The following is a 22568-nucleotide window of genomic DNA, read 5'->3' on the forward strand; positions in this document are numbered from 1 at the left end:
CTGAGGGGACAGGCAGTGGAGCGCTGGGTTCCAGGTACTGTGGGTCTGTGGATTGAGGGCGTGAATAAATCACAGTGGCGCTGCTGCGGATTATGAAATAGCAATTCCCAACTGCAGACATGATCATGAGGGGAGCCCCTCCCCCTCCCCCTCGCAGCTCAGCCATGATAATAATGAATCCGGGGGTACTTCAGAAGAGAGAGAGAGAGAGAGAGAGAGAGAGAGAGAGAGAGAGAGAGAGAGTGTGTGTGTGTGTGTGTTAAGTCTTCCAGTCTCTCCTTCATCACCACTCCTTCTCCTCTCCGGCCAGCCCCTCCGCTCTCTGAGCGCGCCCCCCCTTCCTTCCCAACCCCTCCCCTCCACTCAGCGCGAGCTGGCCACGTCTCTCCGCGTTCGCCGCGCGCTCTCTCCACGGCGCGCCGTTTTCGCGCGCGCGCGAGAGAGCGAGAGAGAGCGCCAGAGAGGAGATTCTTTCTTTTTCCGTCTCCTCCAGCGTGTGGAAGCCGCGCGCTATGCGCGAGGAGCCCGGCCGGCGGCGTGCCGCGTGCAGCCAGCGGATCCGCTACCGCCTTTAGCGCGAGCAGCGCGGGAGCGCGCGCCTTGCTAGCATGATAGCCGTGTCTTTCAAATGCCGATGTCAGATACTGCGGAGAGTGGACAAAGGTAGGGTGCGCGTGTGCGCGCGCGCTTCATTTCTTTTCTGCTTCATTACAGACCCCCCGCTGCACCACCCCCCACCCCCACCCCCCCCCGCCTCGTGTTTCTCATTGTGAGCTTCCCTCCTGTTACTGTAATGCAGCCGCTGCTGTGTGTGTGCAGTGTACAGTGCAGAGTGTTATCAGCTCAACTGCATGCTTTGCTGCTGCCTCCAGGCAGAGAGCTGCGCTGAAATGTTGTCTCTCTCCTCTCTTTCCACTCAGTCATGAATATTTACAGGCGGAGCGCGACCGACTTTTTGTCTGCTGTGTCCGTTGTGCTGGTTCTGGAGCTCATTTTTCATGTCCTGATGTATTCTAGAGTGTCCCGTTCTGGCTCATCATCTACCTAGGCACTCATGTGGTTTGGCTCCAACACTGAAGAAATGGAGCAGTTCCACTGCAAGAAGGCTCGGAGAGGCTTTCACTAGAGCTGTTTTCGTTGTCACACCCCCTCCCCTTCTCCCTTCCTCCAGCTCATATACGTGCGCTGGCCAACTTGGCTTTGCTTAAAAGAAGTGGAGTGGTGGACTTGTCATAAATAGTGCAAGTTCCCACTCTCCCCCCTCACCCTCCTCTTGAGAAGCGCTTGACCTCGATATCATTAGTAAACAGCCCTGCTTGTCTGCAAGTGCTGCATCTAAGAGCTGAACAAAGATGCGTTGTATGCAGCTGCACATCTGCCCCGCAGCTGGCTTCCACCGATTCCCAGTTGTAGCTACGACCTCGATTCCGTCTCATGTATGAGCTTCATAGCCGCTTTGAAGGATGCATGACTGATTTCTTTTTTTACTTACTTCCCAGCTCTTCAGTTGTGCCTTGTTAAAAATGGTTCCATATCATGTGGCGCGTGTCAAGTCAATGCCCGATACCCTATGGAGGCTGCCTCTGTGATTCAACATATGCCACTACAGTCCATCATATGTAAGCTGAGTGAGTGGAAGAGTCATTTGAATGAGTCGGTGAGTCATTACGTCAACGGATGTCACCGAAACAAATAGTACTCGAGAGGTGACGTCATGAAGTTGATGGAGGTGCTGCTGTAATTTTCTCCCAGTCGTTTGGTACTGGGTCCAGGAAAAGCGGAGAGGTAGGTCAGGAATTGTGTAATCCTCTCTAAATCATAGATATTCATATCATAATGGATGCCAGCTCATTAGGTAAGAGTATTATGGGCCATCCGCATCCAAAAATCGCTTCAGCTTTAAAGGATTGGTGGATTTTTGGACAGGTGTGTTGTAGTAAATATGTACTGACGGTTTTTGGGAAAAGCAGTCTTGTTTTTTGTATTTTTTCTTCAGCAGAGTCCTGTTGCATGTCCCCCCTGATGAATGTTCCACTCATTGGAGACTGCCTCACATTGTGGCTCATCTGTCATGCTGGTGGCATTTGCTGTTCCATGCTCTGTCAGCTTTACTTCTCAGTGTTCCCCATTAGTGAGCATTCACTCAGAAAATGGGAACCGGGACCAAGGTGTTGCTGCTGTCTTCATTCAATTCAGGGAGGCTCCAGCTCTCTAGGGGGAGGGGCCATCTGCTGACTGAATTAGGGCTGGAAGAGTTTAGATGTTTATTTCCTGCTTTGTGCATTACTTGATTAATTAATCTGTTTTTGTTATTAGAAATCATATCTTCCCACCTCTTCAGGTTTTACTGTGTGCTTGGTCATTTTACTTCATGTCCAGTACAAATGGCCTGTAAGTCCAGGTCATATTTTAGTGTCTGTATTAAAAACAGAAAACGTATCTTTAACAGATATTACACAGTAACCTTAACAAGTAGTTCACACGTTGCCCTTCTTATGCTTCCTTTCTTTTTAGATCAGTTGTTTCCAATAGTGAAAGAAGTTACATTGTCTGCTTCGCCCCATTAAGATAATCGCACACTTTCAATGATGTTGAGGTCTGAGGGCAGTAGGGCTTCTTGACAGCTACACAACTTTTTTTACACTCATAGTGTTGAGCTGTCTTCTCACAGTGGAGCAGATACACCTGTGAATTTTTTCAGGTCTGAAGCAAGAGTGGAGATCGATTTTTTTTTCTCTTGTCTGCCACTGATGAAAGCTTTAAGTACTGGGTATCTGATGGGGATAGTTTTGGTGGTCTTGCACGGTTGTTAGGAGTCCCATTTTCTCTGTAGCTTTTAAAGATTTTTATTCTACAGTTTTGGAAACTTCCAAAACTTTCCACTTATATTCCCTTCCTTATCAAAGTTTATCTGATCTCCTGAAAAATAAATAACTCATACTTAATAAGCGTTTTTGACCGGAAATAAGATTATGAGGGGTGGTCTCTGACTTTTGCACATCACTGTAAATGAATGTAGTTTGTATGCTAAGTAAGTGAGCTGAACAGTAGTGGCCTGCTTTCTCTTTCTCTCTCTTTCTGTTTCTTTAGCTGTGTTTGCCTCTGTATCAAGGCTCTAGGTGGGCTGCCTCGTCTTATATATTCCAGGCAGGTCTGAGATGCTGCAGTGGTGTTGTGTTTAAGCCTGTGTGTGTGTGTGTGTGTGTGAGAGAATGTGTGGTAGTGTTTACACACATGCAAGCGGCTGTGCGTATTTGCATGTTTGTGTGAAGGTTTTGTGTGCATGTTCTCACCTGTTTGTGCACTCACATCTGCACATATGTGCAGTGTGTGTGTTGATGTTATGTGTTTGTGTTTACTCCTCATGTCTCTCTGAATTCAGGCTGCTGATTTTAGTAGCTCCACAGTGTACCTTCTGTAATAATTGGTATGCTAATGGCTCTATGGCGCTGATAAAAGCATTGGCCATTTCCTTTCCATGACAGTTGTTATGTTGCATGGCCCTGCTGCTCTGAGCTCACAGCCATGGCAGCCCTGCCATTTCACTGAAACACAATTCAGAGCGAATATCTCATCTTGTTGAGTTGCATTAGCCGAAGCCACTGATAAGTGCTCATCCATACCAGATTAAATGACTGAAATGTCCTCCAGCTGGAATGGGGTTGCTGGGGGAACAGAGATGGCACAAGATGAAGAGAAGTATCAGGAAATCACTAGATATTTTGCCCCATATTAAGGACATCCTGATCAAGTTTTTTTTTTTGCCCTTAATCCCAATCTGAGTCATCAGAATAGCTGCCGAGAGGGATGCACCAATATGGAAATTGTGGACCTTTGCCAGTAGCTGATATTTCTCCTATATGTACCACATCTGCTGACACATAAACATAAAAAAATAAAATAGATGGGACTACTTCTTCTTGGATTAACATTGTAGAGCAATGCACCATTCAATTCTACAGGATCACAAATGCATTGAAATAAATGCAGTGCAAACATTTTAGCACAGCAGTGCCTAAATATTCTGCTTTTCTAGAATATAATAAATCTATCATTAAACATTGATTTAAAAATTGATACAGTGTAATTATCTGTTCAGCACCATTTATTGTTATTTGTTACCAATTATCTGTTAATTATGACATGAATACAATATCATTGTGCATCTGCATTTTTGTAAACAATACAGCTGCAGAGGGAGCATTGCATACACATTGAAGTTACTAAGCCAGTCCAGTTTGGTAAGATGTTAGTCTGTCAGTCATTATAAAATGCTACAAATCACATTATTGTATGTCAGTGCTGTAGGAACAAAACCTTGTTTCTCCTTTTTGTCGTTTTTCAGTTTTTTGTTTTTTTTTCAAAATTTGAAAGGACCCGTTGTCTTATACATTGTGTGTAAATTTTATGATAATTTGAGTCACAGAAATGACTCATAATACTTGGAATAAAGTCTGCTTGCATTGACTTACATTAAAAGTAGAGTACTTCCTTCTCCTGTAAAACTCTCATTATGGAGATACAAGGTTTTTTTCTGACAGCTGCAATGTGCAAAGTGTGAAGTTTTCTTTTTGAGCTATGTTTTTAAAATGCCTTGCTGCTATAATATTTCAGGTTACTCTAACAAACGTTATGTAGGGTACATATTTTTCTCTTACCAATGAGTAGATGATCGCTGTGCATCTTGGAAGCTGTAATCTTTTCTTACAGCTTCCAATCTTTTCAGGAGACTTGTTTCAGTTTTTTAAATACGTTCTATTAACACTGCCAAAGTTCAGTCTTAGTTTGTTGCATTTCCTGCTTCTCACGATCGAAGCGATCCCAAACACATTCCATATTGTTTAGGTTTGGACTCTTGGGTGGACAGTTCATTGTTCTGAGAACACCAGCAGCTTCTTTGTTTGATTTACAAATTTTCCTTTTCTCAGTATTGGCTGCTTAACAGTTACATGTCCTTTCAGACCCTTTTTTCCCTGAACTGAAGCATGAGTGGAGCCAGGTGTCCAAGTTACATTTTCTCTCTGACTTTTACTAATTTTTGAAGTCTAGTTTTGGAAACTTCCTTCCTTGTGCAAGTGTATTATGCTATATCAAATCCCCTCAGGAATATCCCAGTTTTGACTGGAATTTTAATAAATGTACGGTGGCAAGCTTGAGCTAACATTCTAACAGTCATTAGGCTGTCTGTTTTAAAATGAGTGTTACTCCTGCAAGTTATGGATAATGTCAGTTTACATCTCCTCTGTCACAGTTCTGTAAACCAAGTGGGGTAAAATATCCTTAAGAAAGCATCAGAGTTTGATGGGGCTCAAATTAGTTACTAACAATTAAAAATTGATAGTCTCTGACACTGTTTCTTCAGATTGTATTTGGACATTGCTACGCTATAGCTTTTTCACACAGATTTATCCACAGCAACAGCATCTGCATCCCTCAAACAAACATGCCATTTTTCTCTTCCGTCAGCCACTGGAAGAACCCCTCTGGGTGCCAGCCTGCAGCTTCACCAGCCTGTAAAGCTGGCTGAAGTTTTGAGGGATGAGGGGGCACTAGGACCTCTATTGGATCTCTCTTGCTTTCATTCTGCTGGCTTGCAGCTGTCCTGGGCCTCTCAGTTCCCTCTGCACTGCTTCATCAATCCTTCACTTCTCCCTGACAAGGTGAATGGATCCCCGCCAGGGGGAGCAGAATTAGGAGGGGCTGGAAGTAGCTAGGGGGATGCAAGATCAGCCATCACACTGAACATTGTTAGTGAGTGCAAAACTGTGCAATCCTGATGATGGTAATGATAGCTCACACGTTTAGTATAAGCTTGATATGTTTAATTCATGGGATGGAGGACATGTAAAATAGAAGATGAGGCAAAGAAAAACTGCTGAGTGTTTCTGCTATGTGGAGGCGAGGGAAACTGTATCCTATTGTTGTCGTTGATAGCAGTCAAAACAATTGGCTGGTTTTGGCCCTTGAATAGTAGAGTTGTTATTGGATGTGAAGCATCTCACAGACCTGGCTTGCAAACGCACACACTTACTCACTGGCTAAGGATTCTCAAGAAGGGGAAATGTTAGCAAATCCTTCGTCACTGAAGTATCTTATTGAAAGGAAGAAAAATAGCATTGACCCATGGCAGTAGAATCTCATGAATATAAGTGTTTGCATTCACAGGTTGTGTGTGCATGAACTACTGTCCCTTAAGTAGTAGCCATCACAGTAGGAAGGTTGTACCCTCCTACACAGTGACAACATGGTAGACCTCTAGCTCATCAGCTAGAAAGTTGCTTTAGCTGAGCACAAGATAGAACTATCTATCAAGGATCCCATGTACATTACTGAGGTGGCAACTCATTATTATGCTGCTGAGAGGTAAGGCCATCAAAGTCCCAAGGCTTCTCTTGATGTCCCGTTCTTTTGGTTTCATTAGAGTAATGTTCTGACCTAAGGAGTGGCTGTTTGTTTGAAGGGTACTGATACGGCACTTATGTTTACTGTTGTGCATTTCTTTCTTCTATGTTTCTGCATGTCGGGGGAATTTTTGAAAGGTTAAGATTGAGAGTTTTTTTGTGATCTTGCAGATGGACTTCAGATAAAAACATTGTGACCGAAGGCTCCATTCCAGTATCAGCTCTAATTTTATCTGAAATGTCACAACTGTCCTCTCAAGCATACTTTGTCTGCAGCATAATAAGGAGCCTGTTCACTTCTACTGGCCTTTTGTAGCGTGTTTCTAAGATTACGTCCCTCACAGGTCCAATTAGATTATTGCCATTTTTGTGCCTGGATTTGGCATCCCTTGTCTGCAGCACTTCAGCCTTCATGTTCAGTCCTGGTGGAGCTGGAGGTCCAGCTGCTTTGCCATGCCTAGTCTGGATTTGGAAGGCCCAGCCCAGTTCAGCGCTTTAGCATAATTCCCTCTGTCTGCAGAGCACAGGGAGCTGCAGCTGTCGACCTGGATTAGGCTCATCCTGCACAAATATCACACCCAATTTAGTAAGGACCTATTCAGCCTCTTGCTAGCCTAGCAAAAGCCCTTTATCACAACCACACTCTCACATCCAAGCACACAGACGGTCCTGGTGCAGAACAGCAGCCTGTATTAGCCTCGTTCTACACTAGGTTTGTTGCTTCTACCCACTGGTCTGGCTCTCCAAGTGGGTGTTGGTGGTGTGGCAAATTTGACCAGATTTTTTCCCCTGTCCTGCTTTTTTGTCCATAAGCACTACTGTGTTATGTCAGCCTCTGCTGGCTTTGGCTGCAACAGTGTCTGCAACATTGATAAGCTTTGTCGGACCTGATGTTTTCTGATTTGGCAGCTTGCATCAGATGATGGCCATGTGGGTGTGTGGCAGTGTCTGATTGCACAGACCACCTGAAGGGTGTAATCATCTCCCCTCCACATGTCTGTGTTAAAACCGGAGCAGGGAGTCATGAAAACAGAACACAGCCAATCTGTGAGCAAACCCAAACAGCCGGTTCTCACTCTGCCTCCGCAGGCTGGGTGTCAATGGATAAAGGACTCTTTTGGCAAGCAGCAGTATATAAACATTGGCAGTGCTTGAAACATCAGATTTAAGTGCACTTGCAGGCATGCAAATGCCTACGTGCATTTGACGTTGCAAAAGGGAAAGGCAAAAAAATAAATTTCTCCCACGTTCTTGAACGGAACAGGTAGTTTTGACAGTCCAGAGAAGGGTGGCCTTCTACCACCTACCGATTTTTGTGCTTAGCACGTTATAAAAAATAGTATCCCGCCAGCGGTTTAGAAAAACAAACTTTTTCTGTATGCTTTTTGCCCACACTAATCCCTCCATTTCCAGTAGCTGTGTGGGCTTTACGTTCCCGGGAACTGTTCTGATTGAGCGCTGGCCCTCCAGGGAGGAATACAGCATCCTGCTGTGGCTGCCTAAAGCAGCTCTTGTTGAGTTTGGTGGGGAGAAGGGGGGATGTTTCCTGTCATTCTTTGTCCTTTGCAATTGTTATCACCTGCATTCTTTTGGCGAGGGAGGGAACGAATGGCAACTGTCTCACCCACTTGAGTCTTCATTTAACATCATCCCTTTGATATTCTTTTTTTTTTTTACTCCTACACTCAGCAAACATTGAAGTCATTTTGGAAAAACACTGTTGAATCTATGGTGTGCTGCAGTAAGATAATGTGCCATTAAGCTCAATCTCAGACAGGCAGCGCTTTTGTATGGCATTATGTGCCACCCATATTTTAGCTCTTATTGAACTTCAAAGAGCCACTGGGTTATTAAGGTATGTGTTTCAGGCAATTTCTGCTATTTTGCCAAGTCTTGTTGCCTCCTGTTAAAGATTCAGTACAGTCAGTAAGTATTCAGCTCTAATGCAGAGTTGAATTCATTCAGGTGCGTCAAAATGGTTGTTCGTTGAATATCAGAGATGGCTCACAATTTGCGCTTTATTACTAATTTCTAACAGTTGCAATTCTAAGCCATTAAGGTGACGGTCTGCAGGGGGGACCTGGGTCCACGTAACATCCTCTGTGTAGATAAGCTTGAAAGCAGGGCATCAGACACTTTGGAGAAGCATGAAGGTGGGGATCAGTCTGTAAGGTATTAGCCACTTACCTCTTTTTAGTTCTCGCTGGTTAGCAGGGAGAACCCTGGTGGATGAGCTGATGTTTGAAGTGGCTGACCACAGCTGTGTGAATGAAAGGTTTTCATAGTGCAAATAATGAATATTCTCATTTTCCACTAACGAGTGCACTCCCACTCTGTCTCCCAACGCTCCCGCTGTCTCTTGTCAGTTCACTGTGGATTTCATGCATTGTGGCCTAAAAATGAGACTGCATTGTTCTTCCAAGGCACCAGAAGTTCAAGGCTTCATGGCTTCATCAGCATGTGCTGCTTAATTACCCGACATCAAAAGAGTGGAAAATTACAACTGCGCATCAACACTTGAGGCAGTTGCAAGGAGCATTTGGCTTTTCCATAAGGCCTCATCTTTCGCATCTGTCTTCATAGACTTTCATCTGGCTGCCCACCGGTCAAACTGTACAACCACCTGATCCCATTATGAGATCAAACACCTCTTTCTGGCCAGTATAGGATGTGGGTGTTTCTGCCCTTCCATGGCTCATAGCGCTTAAATTTCTTGCTCAATTTACCCCTGAGTTGCACGAGTTCAGTGATTGCAAAGAATGTGAAAAAGTCAAAGAAGAAATTGGAACTACTTAATTTCTGTCTGTTAAATTGCGTACGGGTGCACTGCATTTTAAGGAACAGTTCTCACAGCGCTTTGAGCACACACTGTTAGAAATAAAGATACTGTCAGTGGATGTTTCTCGTTCATCAAGTTACAGACCTGTGAACCTTAAATAAGTGGAAATGTACATATTTGTATCTTTTCATGACCTAAAAAACAATCATAAAATAAAATTAATAGAATTTTATTTAATAAAATTCTATTAAATAAAATTTCATTAGAATTTTATTAGAATTTTATTTAATAAAATTCTAAAATAATAAAAATGAATAAAATGAAAAGCCTGGAGACGAGACAGGTGTGTGGATTCAATACAACTCAGAAAATATAATGTTAAAGGTTTATTATACAAGTTTGCTCCCTAACTAAAGCTACAGAGATGTAGATTAAAGGTAAAGAGAGTTCATAAAACTTTTCTTTTAAATTCTTTGAGTTTTGGGAATGTTTGGAAACACTGTTAAGAACCCAGGACTGCACCTAATAATGGAGCTGGGTCAGGATTCGGAGGCACCCCAGCTGAGTCCTCAGTGAACCTGCAGGTGCAACTCCACCTCCAGGTCCTCCTCCACCTCCAGGTCCTCAAGTGACATGTGCTGTAATCTGGGTCAGAACTGCTCCATTCCCAGTAATGACCACAGTGGACTAAGGCCCAGGTTACTCATTTTCTGCTTGCTGTCTAGTTGACACAGCTTAGTCAGGTGCTCCTCTGCAGAGGTTCTTGGTCACCCTCCTCAGTGAAATTCAGTCAGCCTAACATAGCGTGGTTGTGATGCTGCATATAACACAACTATAGACATAGTCCCATGTCAGAGGCCTGTTGCTGAGGTACAACAGCACGCACTTGACAATATTAACCTTTCCGCTTTTTACTGACATGCTTCATAAGACCTGCCACAATACTGTGCTGCTGAGAAACAGGAGCACTCAAGCTCTTTGCACTTTGTTTTCCATGTACTTTGCTTTTCACTCTAGTTTTTTTTTTTTTTTTTTTTTTTTTACCAAAACTGTAGTTGTATCCAAATCACAGAGGAGTGTATCTTCCTGTCCAGGAGAGGTATCTTACCAGTGTGGGTCTAAATTGCACTTTTATGATGCTCTAAAATCCCTTAATGAATAATAGAAATGTCAAGAATGCATTACTGTTTAATGTGGCTACTCTGAAAACACCTATGGTTCATTTGATTCCCAATATATTCAGCTTACTTCAGTTTATCGTGCTTAAATGTTTTTCCCCACAGCTTTTGATGCCTTGGTTTTTTTAATACACTTTAAAATGAAGGCCCACGTTCTTAAGCATTTTTCATAGCTTCCATCTAAGGAAGAAAAACCTTATTAATGTTATAGGGATGTTCTTGATCAGCTGACCTTCAGTTCTGTCCTCACGTCAGTCATTATGTCCATAGCCTTCGTTCTACAGTTTCTGTTTTTTCCCCTTCTCTTATGGTCCTTATTTCACATCGAATCTGAGTCTAAGTCTTTTGCTCAGCTATGATCAAAGAGTTCACTGGTGCACATAACTGATTCAGTGTCCCAGATATACTGTACAATGATCCAACCCCCTGCTGAGGCCTGTGACGCAGTCAAACTTTCAGATTCTCTGTCATTATTTGTTCTAATGTGCTGTCAAGGATGGCAACTTGTAGCTGACTGTGTAGGCTGTGCATTTGTTACACTGCATAAACTTTTTGCGTGGGACCTGCCCGACACATGCTTTTTGTCTACCTGGAGTATCTCAGCAAGTATTGGACATATATTGATGAAATCAAACCCTTGTGTCCAGGGGAGTGTCTGTTGTCTGGACAAGTGAAGTTTATTCATTGTGCACAAAGGTCTCAGACATTCAGTTAGCCTGTAAGACATTGGGCTGACACAGTTATATAACTGGACAAATGCCAAGATTAAATCCAGCTTATACAGGACAAATAACAGGTGTGACAAACATGACCATATAGGAGTAAACACAAAATAAACAAACTAAAATACAACTTCACCACATGCACACAGATATAGCACATACAACAATAAATTCCTTCATTCCCCCCTTAGAACAAAGAAGAACATAGAACTAGAAAAGGCATGTTCTTGCAAGCTAAATCAATCTATTCTTTCCTCTTTCAGAGAAATATGGCCAGTATTTCCCTCTTTCTTCACGTCCTACAGACGGGTCTCTTTCCCTTCAGTCCCCATACAGGCAAATTGGGGAAATTAAGTGTTTCCATGTTTATAAGGAACACATACGCTGGTGTTAGTCATTAAGCCCCAGAGTAATTTGAGGCAAACGGATATCACAATAGCTACCATTACTGGTGCTACAAATGAAAGTATATAATGGAGCAGTTGCTGTAAGATCCCAGGAAACAATCCTCCAAAAATGTTGCCAACCCAGTTAAAGATCTTATCAAGAGCTCTTTCTGGAGCAGGATTTGGAATGACTATAGACAGCATACAGAAATTACACAGGTCTGATTGCTGGTAAGGCTGAAAGATCAGTTGCTTTTATATGAAAATTGCAGTTTGAGAGTTCAATTTTCAAACAGTCAAAGCTGCAGTTTTTATAATTATAGCTGCCTTACCAAAATCGTTAAGTTTTAGTAATACAGAGCTTGTGAACTGCCTGTAGATAAACCGGATCAGAGTCAACCAAATCTCCAATTGCATTTAGCTTTTTTCCCCCAAACTGTTCATTTCTGCATGCTGGAGTTGTATATTTGTGTTGATCTGAAGTTTGCAACGAACCTGTAAACCTCTTCACCAGCTTACCAGTTTGAAAGCAAGTGATGTCATCCCATTTGTAACATCTGCACTGTTCTTTCCTGAAGTTAGACCATCCCTCTATCTCTGCGCTCGAGTCATAATGTCAACCCCAGGTCCCTCGCAAGGGAATGGTCGTGGGTTGAGCATGACCCGAAGTGACTACCCAAGCTTTTAAGTGCTTTTAATTCCAGGATATCCCGCCTCACCACTCGGCGTTCTGCTGCAGCGCACAGGGAATGCTGGGTAATTCGCTCTCCTCTGTTTTTCTATCTTCTCCCCATCACAGTGGGGCAGCTTGTGTCATCACAGTAAGGCTGTATAAATTCTGAGCTCATTGCTAAAAATAAAGGAGAGCCATTCCCTCTCAGTCCCCTGGGTGTGTATGGCTGAGCTGCAGCACAGTCAGTCTCTTGCCTCTGCCTCATTTCGGCATGACTTCAGAAAACACTGATAATGGGTTCGTTAGGAACACTGCCTCATGGTAATGTCAAAAACAAACCTGCAGTCTTGTGGAGTGAAGTTTCTATGTAAGCTCTCTGTAGCCCTGTTTACGGTGTGATTTATAACAAGCTCACTTGTGTATTTTCACTGTTGCAGCAGAAAGGGCATTAAAATTTCCTTCACTTTCTTTGAAGCATTAATTAAGGAATAATATGTGATATTGAAGTAATATATAAACATTGTTAAAGTTTCAAAACATACTATTCAACATACCTAGTCCATATATGGAAACCAAGCTGCCTGAGCAACCTGTTTTAAATTCATTGTTTCAGTTCATTTACATATATTCGCAGCCTATAAGTTCAGCCTGTAGCAGTTTAGCCTGTCCCATTTGTTTCGAAGTTCAAGGGAGTGTTTCAGTTCTAAATGCTTTGTTAATGAGGTACACTACAGGGCAGCCAATCAGTACAGAGCTAATTTACATATATCCATCTTAAAGGCACAGTAACAATTCAAATGGCTATAGAGCAGTTGGAAAATGGTCAGTTAAAAGAGTTTTGGTACATAAAAACACACAAATGTTGCAAGTGGATCAAAGGAAAACATTAAATGCAAGAAAAATGTTGAATGTGGGCCCTTTACTTCCAGCCATTTTTTGGAGTGGACCAAAACACGTGAGTGTTGATGGGCTGGCCTTTCAGTTCACGAAGCTTATGTACTTTTTAGATGGTGAGAAGTTGAATGTGCTAAGTACAGGCTTGTGACGTGGGGCTCTGGTTATAGGTGTTGCTGCTCTGACTTACATGGTAATCAGTCTCATTATGTTACCTGGATTGAAAAATCTTTGAAAGTTTATTAAAATTGATTGCTTTGTGAGCTTTTTGCTAACATCACCTAGAGTGTGGACTATGTGCTTTGAAGAAGGACCGCAGGACCATTACTATTCACTATGGTTGACGAGGAGAGCCCAGTAGCTCTTCCCTTCATGTCCTTCGCCTCCCCAAATGCGTGTGCCCGTATGCATGACTGAGCCTACTGTGACCTGGCAGGATGACAGCTCTGCTGCTCGCCATTTCCTCTCTCTCTTTCTTCTTTCTCTGTCATACTTGCTCTCTCACTCATTCCCCTTCACTCTGTCTCTTTCCCTCTCTCTCTCCCTCTCTCTCATCTGCTCTTTCATTCTTCTGTCATCTCCTGCTGTAAGACTGGAATTATTTCTCTGAATCTCGCTCTCTTCTCTCTTTCTTTTTCTCCCCGTCCTTCTCTTTCTGTCACTCATTCGCTCTGTTTCTCTCTGTCTGTCTGTCTGTAAGGACAGAATTATTTTTCAGATTCTTCTTCAAAAAACCTCTCTCTCTCTCTCTCTCTCTCTCTCTCTCTCTCTCTCTCTCTCTCTCTCTCTCTCTCTCTCTCTCTCCCCTTCACTCCACTGATGATGAGGTGTGTGTGAAGTCTGTCATATAATTGATGCTCCTGCTCATCCTCCTCCTCCTCCAGGCACAGGAGCTTGGCCTGGACTTCCCTCTAAAAACCACTGGAGACCCTAGAGACAAGATATTCTAAGTTTGCTTCCCTCCTCCCTTCCCTCGCTGCTGTTGGATTACGTCGTCACTCCCTCTTTCCGCCGCCGACGTCTTCATCTTGAGTGCCTAAGTGACTCTGATGTCCTGAAGTCTCTCCTCTAACAAGCTCAGTGAAAAGGAGGACGCTGGTGCTTCTAGAACATCCATCGCTTCAAAATCTATCGGTGCATTCATCCGAACGCCGCTCTCTCTGAGTGCATGCATGTGTGTTACCATTATGCTGGGAACAGACACTGCCCAGCGGTCGAGACAAAAGCACGGCTCCGGAAGTAGCGGTCTCATGCGCCGGACATTCAACCCACAGCTGTGACCCTGTTGTTGCTGTCCTGCCATGGCGTTCCTGTGTGGAGTGAGCCAGGCGTTCCGTTGTGACGTGGGTGAGTACCACCCGAGAGCCACGTACGATGTGACAGACCGGATGCTGAAAATAGCACCAAATAGCACCGCTTGTCTCCATGCTGTTAGACCCTTTGTTCTTACAGACCTGCTAAATTACTCGAGGTGGATGACATTACAGCAAGTTTGATCATTAAGCCGTGGCATGTTTTAGACCGTCAGTAATGAGAGAGCTCTTATAGTAAGATGTTAAGCAAAGGATGTATGAGCAATGTGAACTGAGAAACAGACTTCTTTTTATGTAAAGGTGGTGGTATATGTTGACTCTTTGCTTTCAGAAGTGATTAAGTCACTAGAACTTTGCTTACCCAGAAAGGTATTGAGGTCTGGGATATGTAAGTTGTGAAGAAGGTCACAACTGTTTAGACCAGGGCTGTCCACTCTACAGTGGACTGATGGGACTGCAGGTTCTAACTCAACCAAAGCAGGAGGTCACCTGATGAAATGTTTGAAGACTAAGACCAGCTGATTAAACAAGTAGAATCAGGTGTGCTTCAGCTTGTTTGGGATAAAAACCTGCAGCTACATTGGCCCTTTGCAGATAAGATTGGACTCCCTTGGTTCAGACAGTTCTCTATGTCTTATCTAAAAATCGCTGTCATGTGAAAGTATGACCCAAGTGGCAAGTTTATTCGAGTTAAAAAAAAATGTGATATTTAATAAGTTTTCTTTTCACATTTTCTATTGGTCTATTATTTTTTTATGTTTACAAAATGTAAAGGGAAAACCAGTGTTTTCAAATGTGAATAGAGTTAGAAAGTTTTCTTGTGTCAGTGCTGAAGTCACCCTGAGAAACTCAGTTGAGTGTAAGGATTAGGCCCAAGGCTAAGATTTATGTTTAGGGTTAGGGAAAAGGTTGAGTTGAATTTCATACATATTTGGCTGAATGTCAGTTAAATATAGTGGACCATCAAAATGAAATGGGGCCATGACGGGTTGGCAAGTTAGTGTCGTAGAGTACCTCTGGTTACCTTATCTGCCTCTTGGAGCGATTTCCCAACACCCCAGACCTGTCATGCTTCCGTCACAGAGTCAGGTTGTTAAATGAGTGATAGTTTACCCCTTTGCCAGCAAGTACACATTAGTCAGCTCTGTGACCTGGAGCTCTCTGGGGCCTCCGCAGCCAAACGCCATACATCACGAATGACAATGACTGACTGGCGATTTTCATAATGGCCCGGCTCTGCAACCATTCCTGAACTCCAGCAGGGACCGTTCTCATCTGCATCTTCAGAGAGAAAAATCCTTTATATTTTTACCAGGAGAGTGAACAGAAAGAGAGAGAGAGAGAGAGATGAATATTTCCGTGGCTGTGTAAGCGAGCGAGTTTTATGAAGATGTCCTCACTTGATTTGTGGTTGCATTTGGTGCATCTCTGGTTTCAAATGAGTTTTTCCAGCTGGATTCTGGGATGTGCAAAATGCCCTTTTCTTTTAATATCCATTGTTCATGTAATGTAATGTAAATCAATGAGTATCTGGGTGTTTGTTTACTGTGAATGAAAGACTTGTAAGCTACTCTGAAAAAGAACCGTCCCATGTTACATTCACTCGGGTTGTTTCTCGGTCTAAGACTGAGTGGAAGCATGCAGTCACTGTGCTCTAATATGCTGAGCTCACACAAAGAGCTGCTGGGATGGCGTCTTTGCCCTCTGTCTTGTTCTTTTTCTGTCTTATTCTCCTTCCCTCCCTCCTCTCTTTCAGGTATATGAAGTAGGATGTTCTGAGTGCTTAAGAGCTCTTCCTTCTCATTTTTCTTTCAAGCTGTTGAGATTAATCTGCATTGTCTCACAGTTGGAGTATCATCAGTGCCAGTTGGAGTACTGCACTACACATCAGCGTACTGCCATAAAGATAAGCTTTATCCTGTAGGTTTAGACCTGTGGCTCCATGCTTTTGTCTTTGAGCTTTCCAACCATCATCAAACCAGTGAAAGCACATCCCCTGCTAAGCCTATTGTACTAATGACCTAGCTGCTCTCATCCTTTTGTATTAGCACTGATCTGGAATCAAATCCCAGAGTTGATAAGGTCCCAGATGGTGACATTCTTCTGTCTTTTCACTGAGATTCATACTGGATTGATGTTCTGATACATTTTACATGAGTATGCATCTGTGTCGGTCTATAGATGCTAAAGGCCAGCTGTTGTCAGTGGTAGGGTCTATGGAATGTTGCATGTGTATGGCAATATGATCTAACTAAAGGAAGATGGGAGAGACTAAGAAGGACCTGTGTTGGACTTAACAAGTCACACTGGTTCACTAAAAGCAATTAAGCTGGTTTAAATGTTACATTCTGACCATAGGGATGTTTCATTCTTTCACGTGGACTGTACAAGTATTGTGGATGTGGTGACACATCGTTTATGGTGATTTTTTCTTTCACTTGTCTTTCATAAAGTTTCCATTTTGTGGTAAAGTGGTTGGACTTGTTTGAAATAGTGATGCACTGAAATGAAAATTCTTGGCCAAAACTGAAACTGAAATTGAAACGCACCTGGCTGAAAGCTGAATTTAAATTCGCCCTTTTATTTATGCTATGGAATGAACATATTAAACACAAAAACTACAAGGTGTTAAAGAAAATATGTTATTATTGATATCTTTTACATCAAAAAAACTTGCTAAAATAATTACTATGTAGGCTATAGTGCAAAATGCAGGGTGATTCAAAAAGATTAATGATTTATTTCTCTTGTGAGTTATTACAGAACAATGCAGTAAATTGTCAACGGTTTAAATGAGCTTGAACTTTATTGTGTAATTTCACAAGTGCTCAGTATGAACCTCCTCCAGCTGTATGGACAACATCACGCCATAGTCAAATTCATCCCAGATTTGATTGAGCATGTTGGTGTCGCTGCACTCGCAGCTCTTTCAGTGCAATTTGGGAGATTATTTTGTGTTGTTTTGTGGAAACAACAGCGAATGCTCTGAGCTGTTGGAGATTCACTGCTGACGAAAATCACATTGCACAGTTATGACGGATTCACTCTTATTGACGTGGAATATAAAATAACTTTCTGCTCAGGGGTCGCATCTCCTTGCAGACTGAAGGGAGCCAGCTGCCTTTGCCTTTGAGCCCCTCTTTCAGGTGGTATATGATTGGTTCCTAGGCATCTTATGGTTGTAAAAATGTGGCGCTTTGAAATCGGATTAATCTTTTTGAATCACCCTGTATAACGTCCTCTACAACAAACAATGGTTGGTCCTCCAAGGCAATGAATTCCATTATTTGTTAGATATACTCTGCAACCTTTTTTGGCTTTTTATTTCTTTTTTTCATCCTTTCAAAAGCTGAAGCTACAGATGGTTGTGCTAGGAGGGACTTTCTACTTCTGTTTTGCTGTATTCTGCACGTCAAGTGGAATGTTGAGTTTAGTAGTATGAAGTTCTCAAACATTGTACCTCTTGATACTTGGGATGAGCAAAAATTGCAAATCATTTGCCTTAAGTCCCTTGAAGACAGTTTTTTCCACTGTTTATTTAAATTGAAATTACAATAAAATTTGAATGTACCGGAAGGTCAGGGCATCACAGCATCAACTGACAGAGTAGACATGATGTGAGATAGAAGAAATGAAATTAATTACCAAATAGCACCTGGTTGTTTATTTTCTCGTCACTGTGACAGCCAGAAATAATTTATATATATTTTCATATTATTTGCATGCCGGTAATGGGCTTTCTTCGGTGCATAGAAATGGTGTTTGACTGTTTGAATACTAATAAAACTACTTGTCACTACTTGATTACTCATAAATATTGAGAATGCCCTTCCCTACTGATTGCCTATTAGAGGTGATGCCATGTTTACAGTGCATACCCACATTGGACATGAGGCCTGTTCATCAAACTGCTGCCTTCCCTATTTCACTCGGAGCAGTGAGTCAGCACCTTCATTTCTCTAACCCTGCTTGTGTAAATAGTGCTTATCATAATCTGTCTGGGATTTGTCTCAGAACTGCTGTCTTGGGTGGTGATCACAGTCACACTGTTGAAGGCTGATCTGGAGCTTTTGGGAATCTTGTCCCGAAACACAGAGTTTGAGAAGTACTTCTGTCGAAAAAGAACTCTTTGTGTTATGTGACTCATCAGGATGCTGGGGCTCAGTTTAAGGAGAGTCAGACTACATTACCCAGCAGCCTCTGCTACATTGTCTGCTGATGAATGTCAAGAGCCCAGTGTAGTCATCATTTAAATACCTCTTGCTGCTTAACACTCATCAGAAAGGGAGCAGTGTGCGTGTGGCTTGTGTGTGTGTTCTTTCTTTTCCTCCTCCACTCACTAAACCTCATGAATATTTTGAGCTGTGTATCTTGTTCATGTCTGTTTGTATTTACATGCCTCTGTGATGCATTCTTAAATGTGTGTGTGTGTGTGTGTGTGTGTGTGTGTGTGGCACCTTTCAGGAAGATGTGTCTGAATCAGTGTGCCTGCTTTCTATGCTTTCTATTTGTATATGCAATCTTACTCAAGAGACTTACAGTACAAACACCTCTAACTTCTCCACACTCTGTCTATCTGTATATAATATATAAAGTGTATCCTGCCGCGCTGTATTGTTGTAAGTGACAACGCTATGCAGAGTGTCACGCTAAGCGCTCCATTATGGTGTGACTCTCACTGCACTGTGCTCGGAGCTGCAGCTCAAAGCCCGGCGAAGCTCTCTAATGCACTGTTGTGCCGGACAGCCAGAGCTGGAACTGCTCTCCTTCTCATACACACAGATATTATTCAACAGGGATGCACTGAAATTTTGGCCACTGAGAAATTTTGGCTGATGTGTCTCACTTTCTGTTTTTGTCAGAAAGAGAAAAAAGACAAATTTTTGGCTCTAAAGACTGAATAGGAAAAACAAACAGCATTAGAGATTTGTAATCTCTGTTTATATCAAGTGTCAAGAGAGGGTTCAACACCCAAGAACATCTCCATTGCATGTTTAAAAACACAACATCCCTCTTGATATGCACACAGGTGTCATCTGTAGCCGTTGTTTTTGATATGTTGAAAGTAATTCATAAATGACAGTGACATAGTACAAGTATATCTAAAAGGTAATGGCTTTTGTTGCCTTGGGTGACTATACATTCTCTGTTGTCGATGAATTGGCACATTATTTAACCTACGTACCTTAATCATTTTAGTTTTTAGTTGCTAGAAATTGCACTTATACAATACCAGGTATCGGTATTATATAGCAGAAAAGGCTGGTTTGGATGTCAGAGGGAAAAAAGAATGTTTGGTGCCACGTTGTTAGCTGTGTACTTCTTCCTACAAAGTTGTCTTGTGGGATCAGATACCATTACAGAAACGTCTTAGCCATAAAAAAAATATTGGATCTAAATGTGGGTAACATAGGAGATTTATTAGGGGGGAACAAACTGAGTGTAAAATTACTAAAGCAGTCCAACACTTTGTGAAGGCGGAGCTTAGTCTACTGAGCGATGGTGCACTCGTCAACACTGTTGAGTGCCCATGGATGTAACGTAAGTCAGCATGGCTGAAATGTCCCCTAAAAAACTCCAGTTAGGCATGTAGATATAAAATATATGATAGCATTTCACAGCCAGCTTGTTTTGATTCTGTTATCTTTTGCTCTGGACTTGAACTGACAACAGGAGTTTAGGGGTAGCTTTTAGAGGGGTTGTGTACTTGTTTGCAGTGGATTACATCGCAATCCAGCACCCAGAGTTTAACAAATTGTCTTGTGCGAGATAATTTTGTGATTGACAAGTATGAGATCATGTATATGCCCATCCTAAGTGAAGTACTTGAAGTTTCAGTGTCTGTATCGTATCGTAAGAAAAAGTGGTATCGTGCCATTTCGCTTTGTGTGTACATGCTGGTTGCTCTATTGACGTCTTTTTCCTCTTTGTCAGATGAGGGGCCCTACACAAAACACTCCAACCCCTCCAGACCACCAGATGGAGCTCTGGCCATCAGAAGACAGAGTATTCCAGGTATTTATTATAACTTTTCACCTCATGTAGCATCATGTACACACATCGCTGAGATGTTGTCAATGCTACACTCTGCTGCTGTTGTTGGTCATTATATTTGGCTGCTGTTTGCTTTCTAGCAAAGCACGGCATGGCTAGAGGTTAGTTATAGGTTTGAACCCCCCCACAAAATATTTAAGATCCAAATCGTTAATCGTAGATAAACCAGTTATGTCACTGACCACATAAAGGTCAACTAATTCATGATGGACAGTGCTAAATATTTAACCACCCCTTCTTTCCCACCATTCTCTTTTTCACAATTTTTAGGTTTTTAGTTTTTTTTAGTTTAATCACATTTTTAGGATGCTCTGAAATTTCGGTCAGCAACATTTTTCAGACAAAAGTGACCTATTTTGTAATTATACAGAATTTTTAACTTTTAGACTGATATAATTTAGCAAGCTGTTTAAAATTAAGTTAGTCTTATGGGTCTGTTCTCTTTCCAACATTATTCCAACAGCATTATTGTGATAATTCAAAAGCATAAATAAAACAGTAAGCTTACTTTCAGTTTTGGTTTGTATCTAAGTGTCAGTTTCTGGTTAAAAAAAATAAAAAATTGCTTTCAGTGTATAATTATTCTTTTTGGTTACCAGATGCTGTTATGATTGAAAGCTGTGACAGTAATTCGGTTTGAAAGGTCTTAGCCATCTGGCAACACAGGGATAATTGAAGACTGTCCACATGCATTTGAAAAAATGAATGACTTCAGTTGTGCAGTTCCAAAGGAACTTTCTAAATCAGTGCCTTGAAGAACCTTTATCATTGTAGGGGTACAGGGGGTGTAGGGGTACCCTGTGATATTTAGTCCCGTCCCACATGCCAAAATTTAGTCCCGGCCGATGACAAAATGACTTGACTGCCTAAAATGTGGCAAGAAGGCTTCTACTGTGCAGGACCCTCCACATGTTTTGCAGTTAGACTTGCTTTGTTAGTTTAATCGTATTTCTCACTATTTTGTTCGCTCTGACATCTTTGAGCTCACTGTTGAAATGTTTCATAATTCTTTTGAATGCTTTAATATCAGATCATGGGTGGATCATGGCTGTATCACAGCATCCCCATTTTTGATCTGTTATGAATAGATTCATCCAGACTCCATGCTTTATTTATTTCTAGCAGACTTAGTTATAGCAGCTGACCACAGGCCACACGCTGCCAGAGTGTAGATAACCTTCACCTGGATTCATGACAGGCCAATAGAGTGTTCACTCTTCCATAACAATCCACTGCACAAATCACTAGCTAACGTCTGCTTCCAGAACCTCCATGCTTGCTTTTCTTTGTAGGAAATGAGACGTCACTTTTGAAGCCACGCGTGTAGAAAATTGTCTTTGAAGGTGTAAAGACAAAAGTGGTGTATGGTGTCGTTTTTGAGTTCCAAGCGCATCAAGCCTGTCTTTAGAAGCAGTTAATTTATATCCTGATGGCTCTACGTTCTGATGCAGTGGTCAGTTGTGGGCGTCGGGGTGCTTTGGAGTAGAACCTCATGCCAAACAATTTAAGAGAGATTAGTCACAGTTTGTGCTGCTGCTGCACTGCCTTGTTCTGGGGTGTCATTGTCTGGGCATGGGAGGTTTCATGGAACATAGTGCTCAATTAGGTTTTGGTGTCAGAGTAGCAGAGGATCTTCCTGCTGTGTTTTGAGCCACCAAGAAAAGTTTACCCATGACGTTTTTGTGTGAAGCGTTTTTGTTGCTGCTCAAAGTTGGACAAGAAGTATCAGGTTTGTAGGGTACTTTTCATTGAATGTGTTGAAAGGGATAGTGTTCCAGGTGGTTGCTAAGGCACTGCTAGGCCATTGCAATGGTATCCCAGGTGGTTGCTAAGGTGTTGCTAGAATACTTGTATGATGCTGACATAAGAGGAGTGTCCAAAGACATTTACAGGGAGTATAATGATTGTGGTGGAATGAGAGGTAAAAGCATTATTATTTATGTAAGTGTAATGACTTATTATATAATATATAAGTGAAATGAATTTCTGAACTTTGCACATTCCCCTATTCATTCCTATAGAAAAAAAATCATGTTTGAATGAATGTTGTACAAACAGTTTATATCGAATTGGTTAAAAAAAGGACATGCAACCTGTTCATGTGTATAATAATAAAAATAAGAAAACAAAAAACAGCTAGTTGGCTTTTTCAGGCCAACTTAATATTA

General features: G+C 42.1%; 1 protein-coding gene across 12 annotated transcripts in view; it reads left to right on the plus strand.

Annotated features, from left to right (window-relative positions):
* Nucleotides 1-22568, plus strand: part of grip1 (glutamate receptor interacting protein 1) — a 391803-nt gene that overhangs the window by 251464 nt on the left and 117771 nt on the right. For 10 of the 12 annotated variants that reach the window (XM_037542052.1, XM_037542023.1, XM_037542033.1 and 7 more), the window contains exon 2: nt 20281-20361. In XM_037542052.1, coding sequence (XP_037397949.1) covers nt 20281-20361 — 81 coding nt within the window. Of the gene's footprint in view, nt 1-301; nt 664-14319; nt 14381-20280; nt 20362-22568 lie in introns of those variants that run through there. The other 2 variants (XM_037542049.1, XM_037542062.1) reach the window with 2 other exon arrangements.

This window comes from Pygocentrus nattereri, chromosome 1 (assembly GCF_015220715.1).
Source record: "Pygocentrus nattereri isolate fPygNat1 chromosome 1, fPygNat1.pri, whole genome shotgun sequence".
Classification (NCBI taxonomy): Eukaryota; Metazoa; Chordata; class Actinopteri; order Characiformes; family Serrasalmidae; genus Pygocentrus; species Pygocentrus nattereri.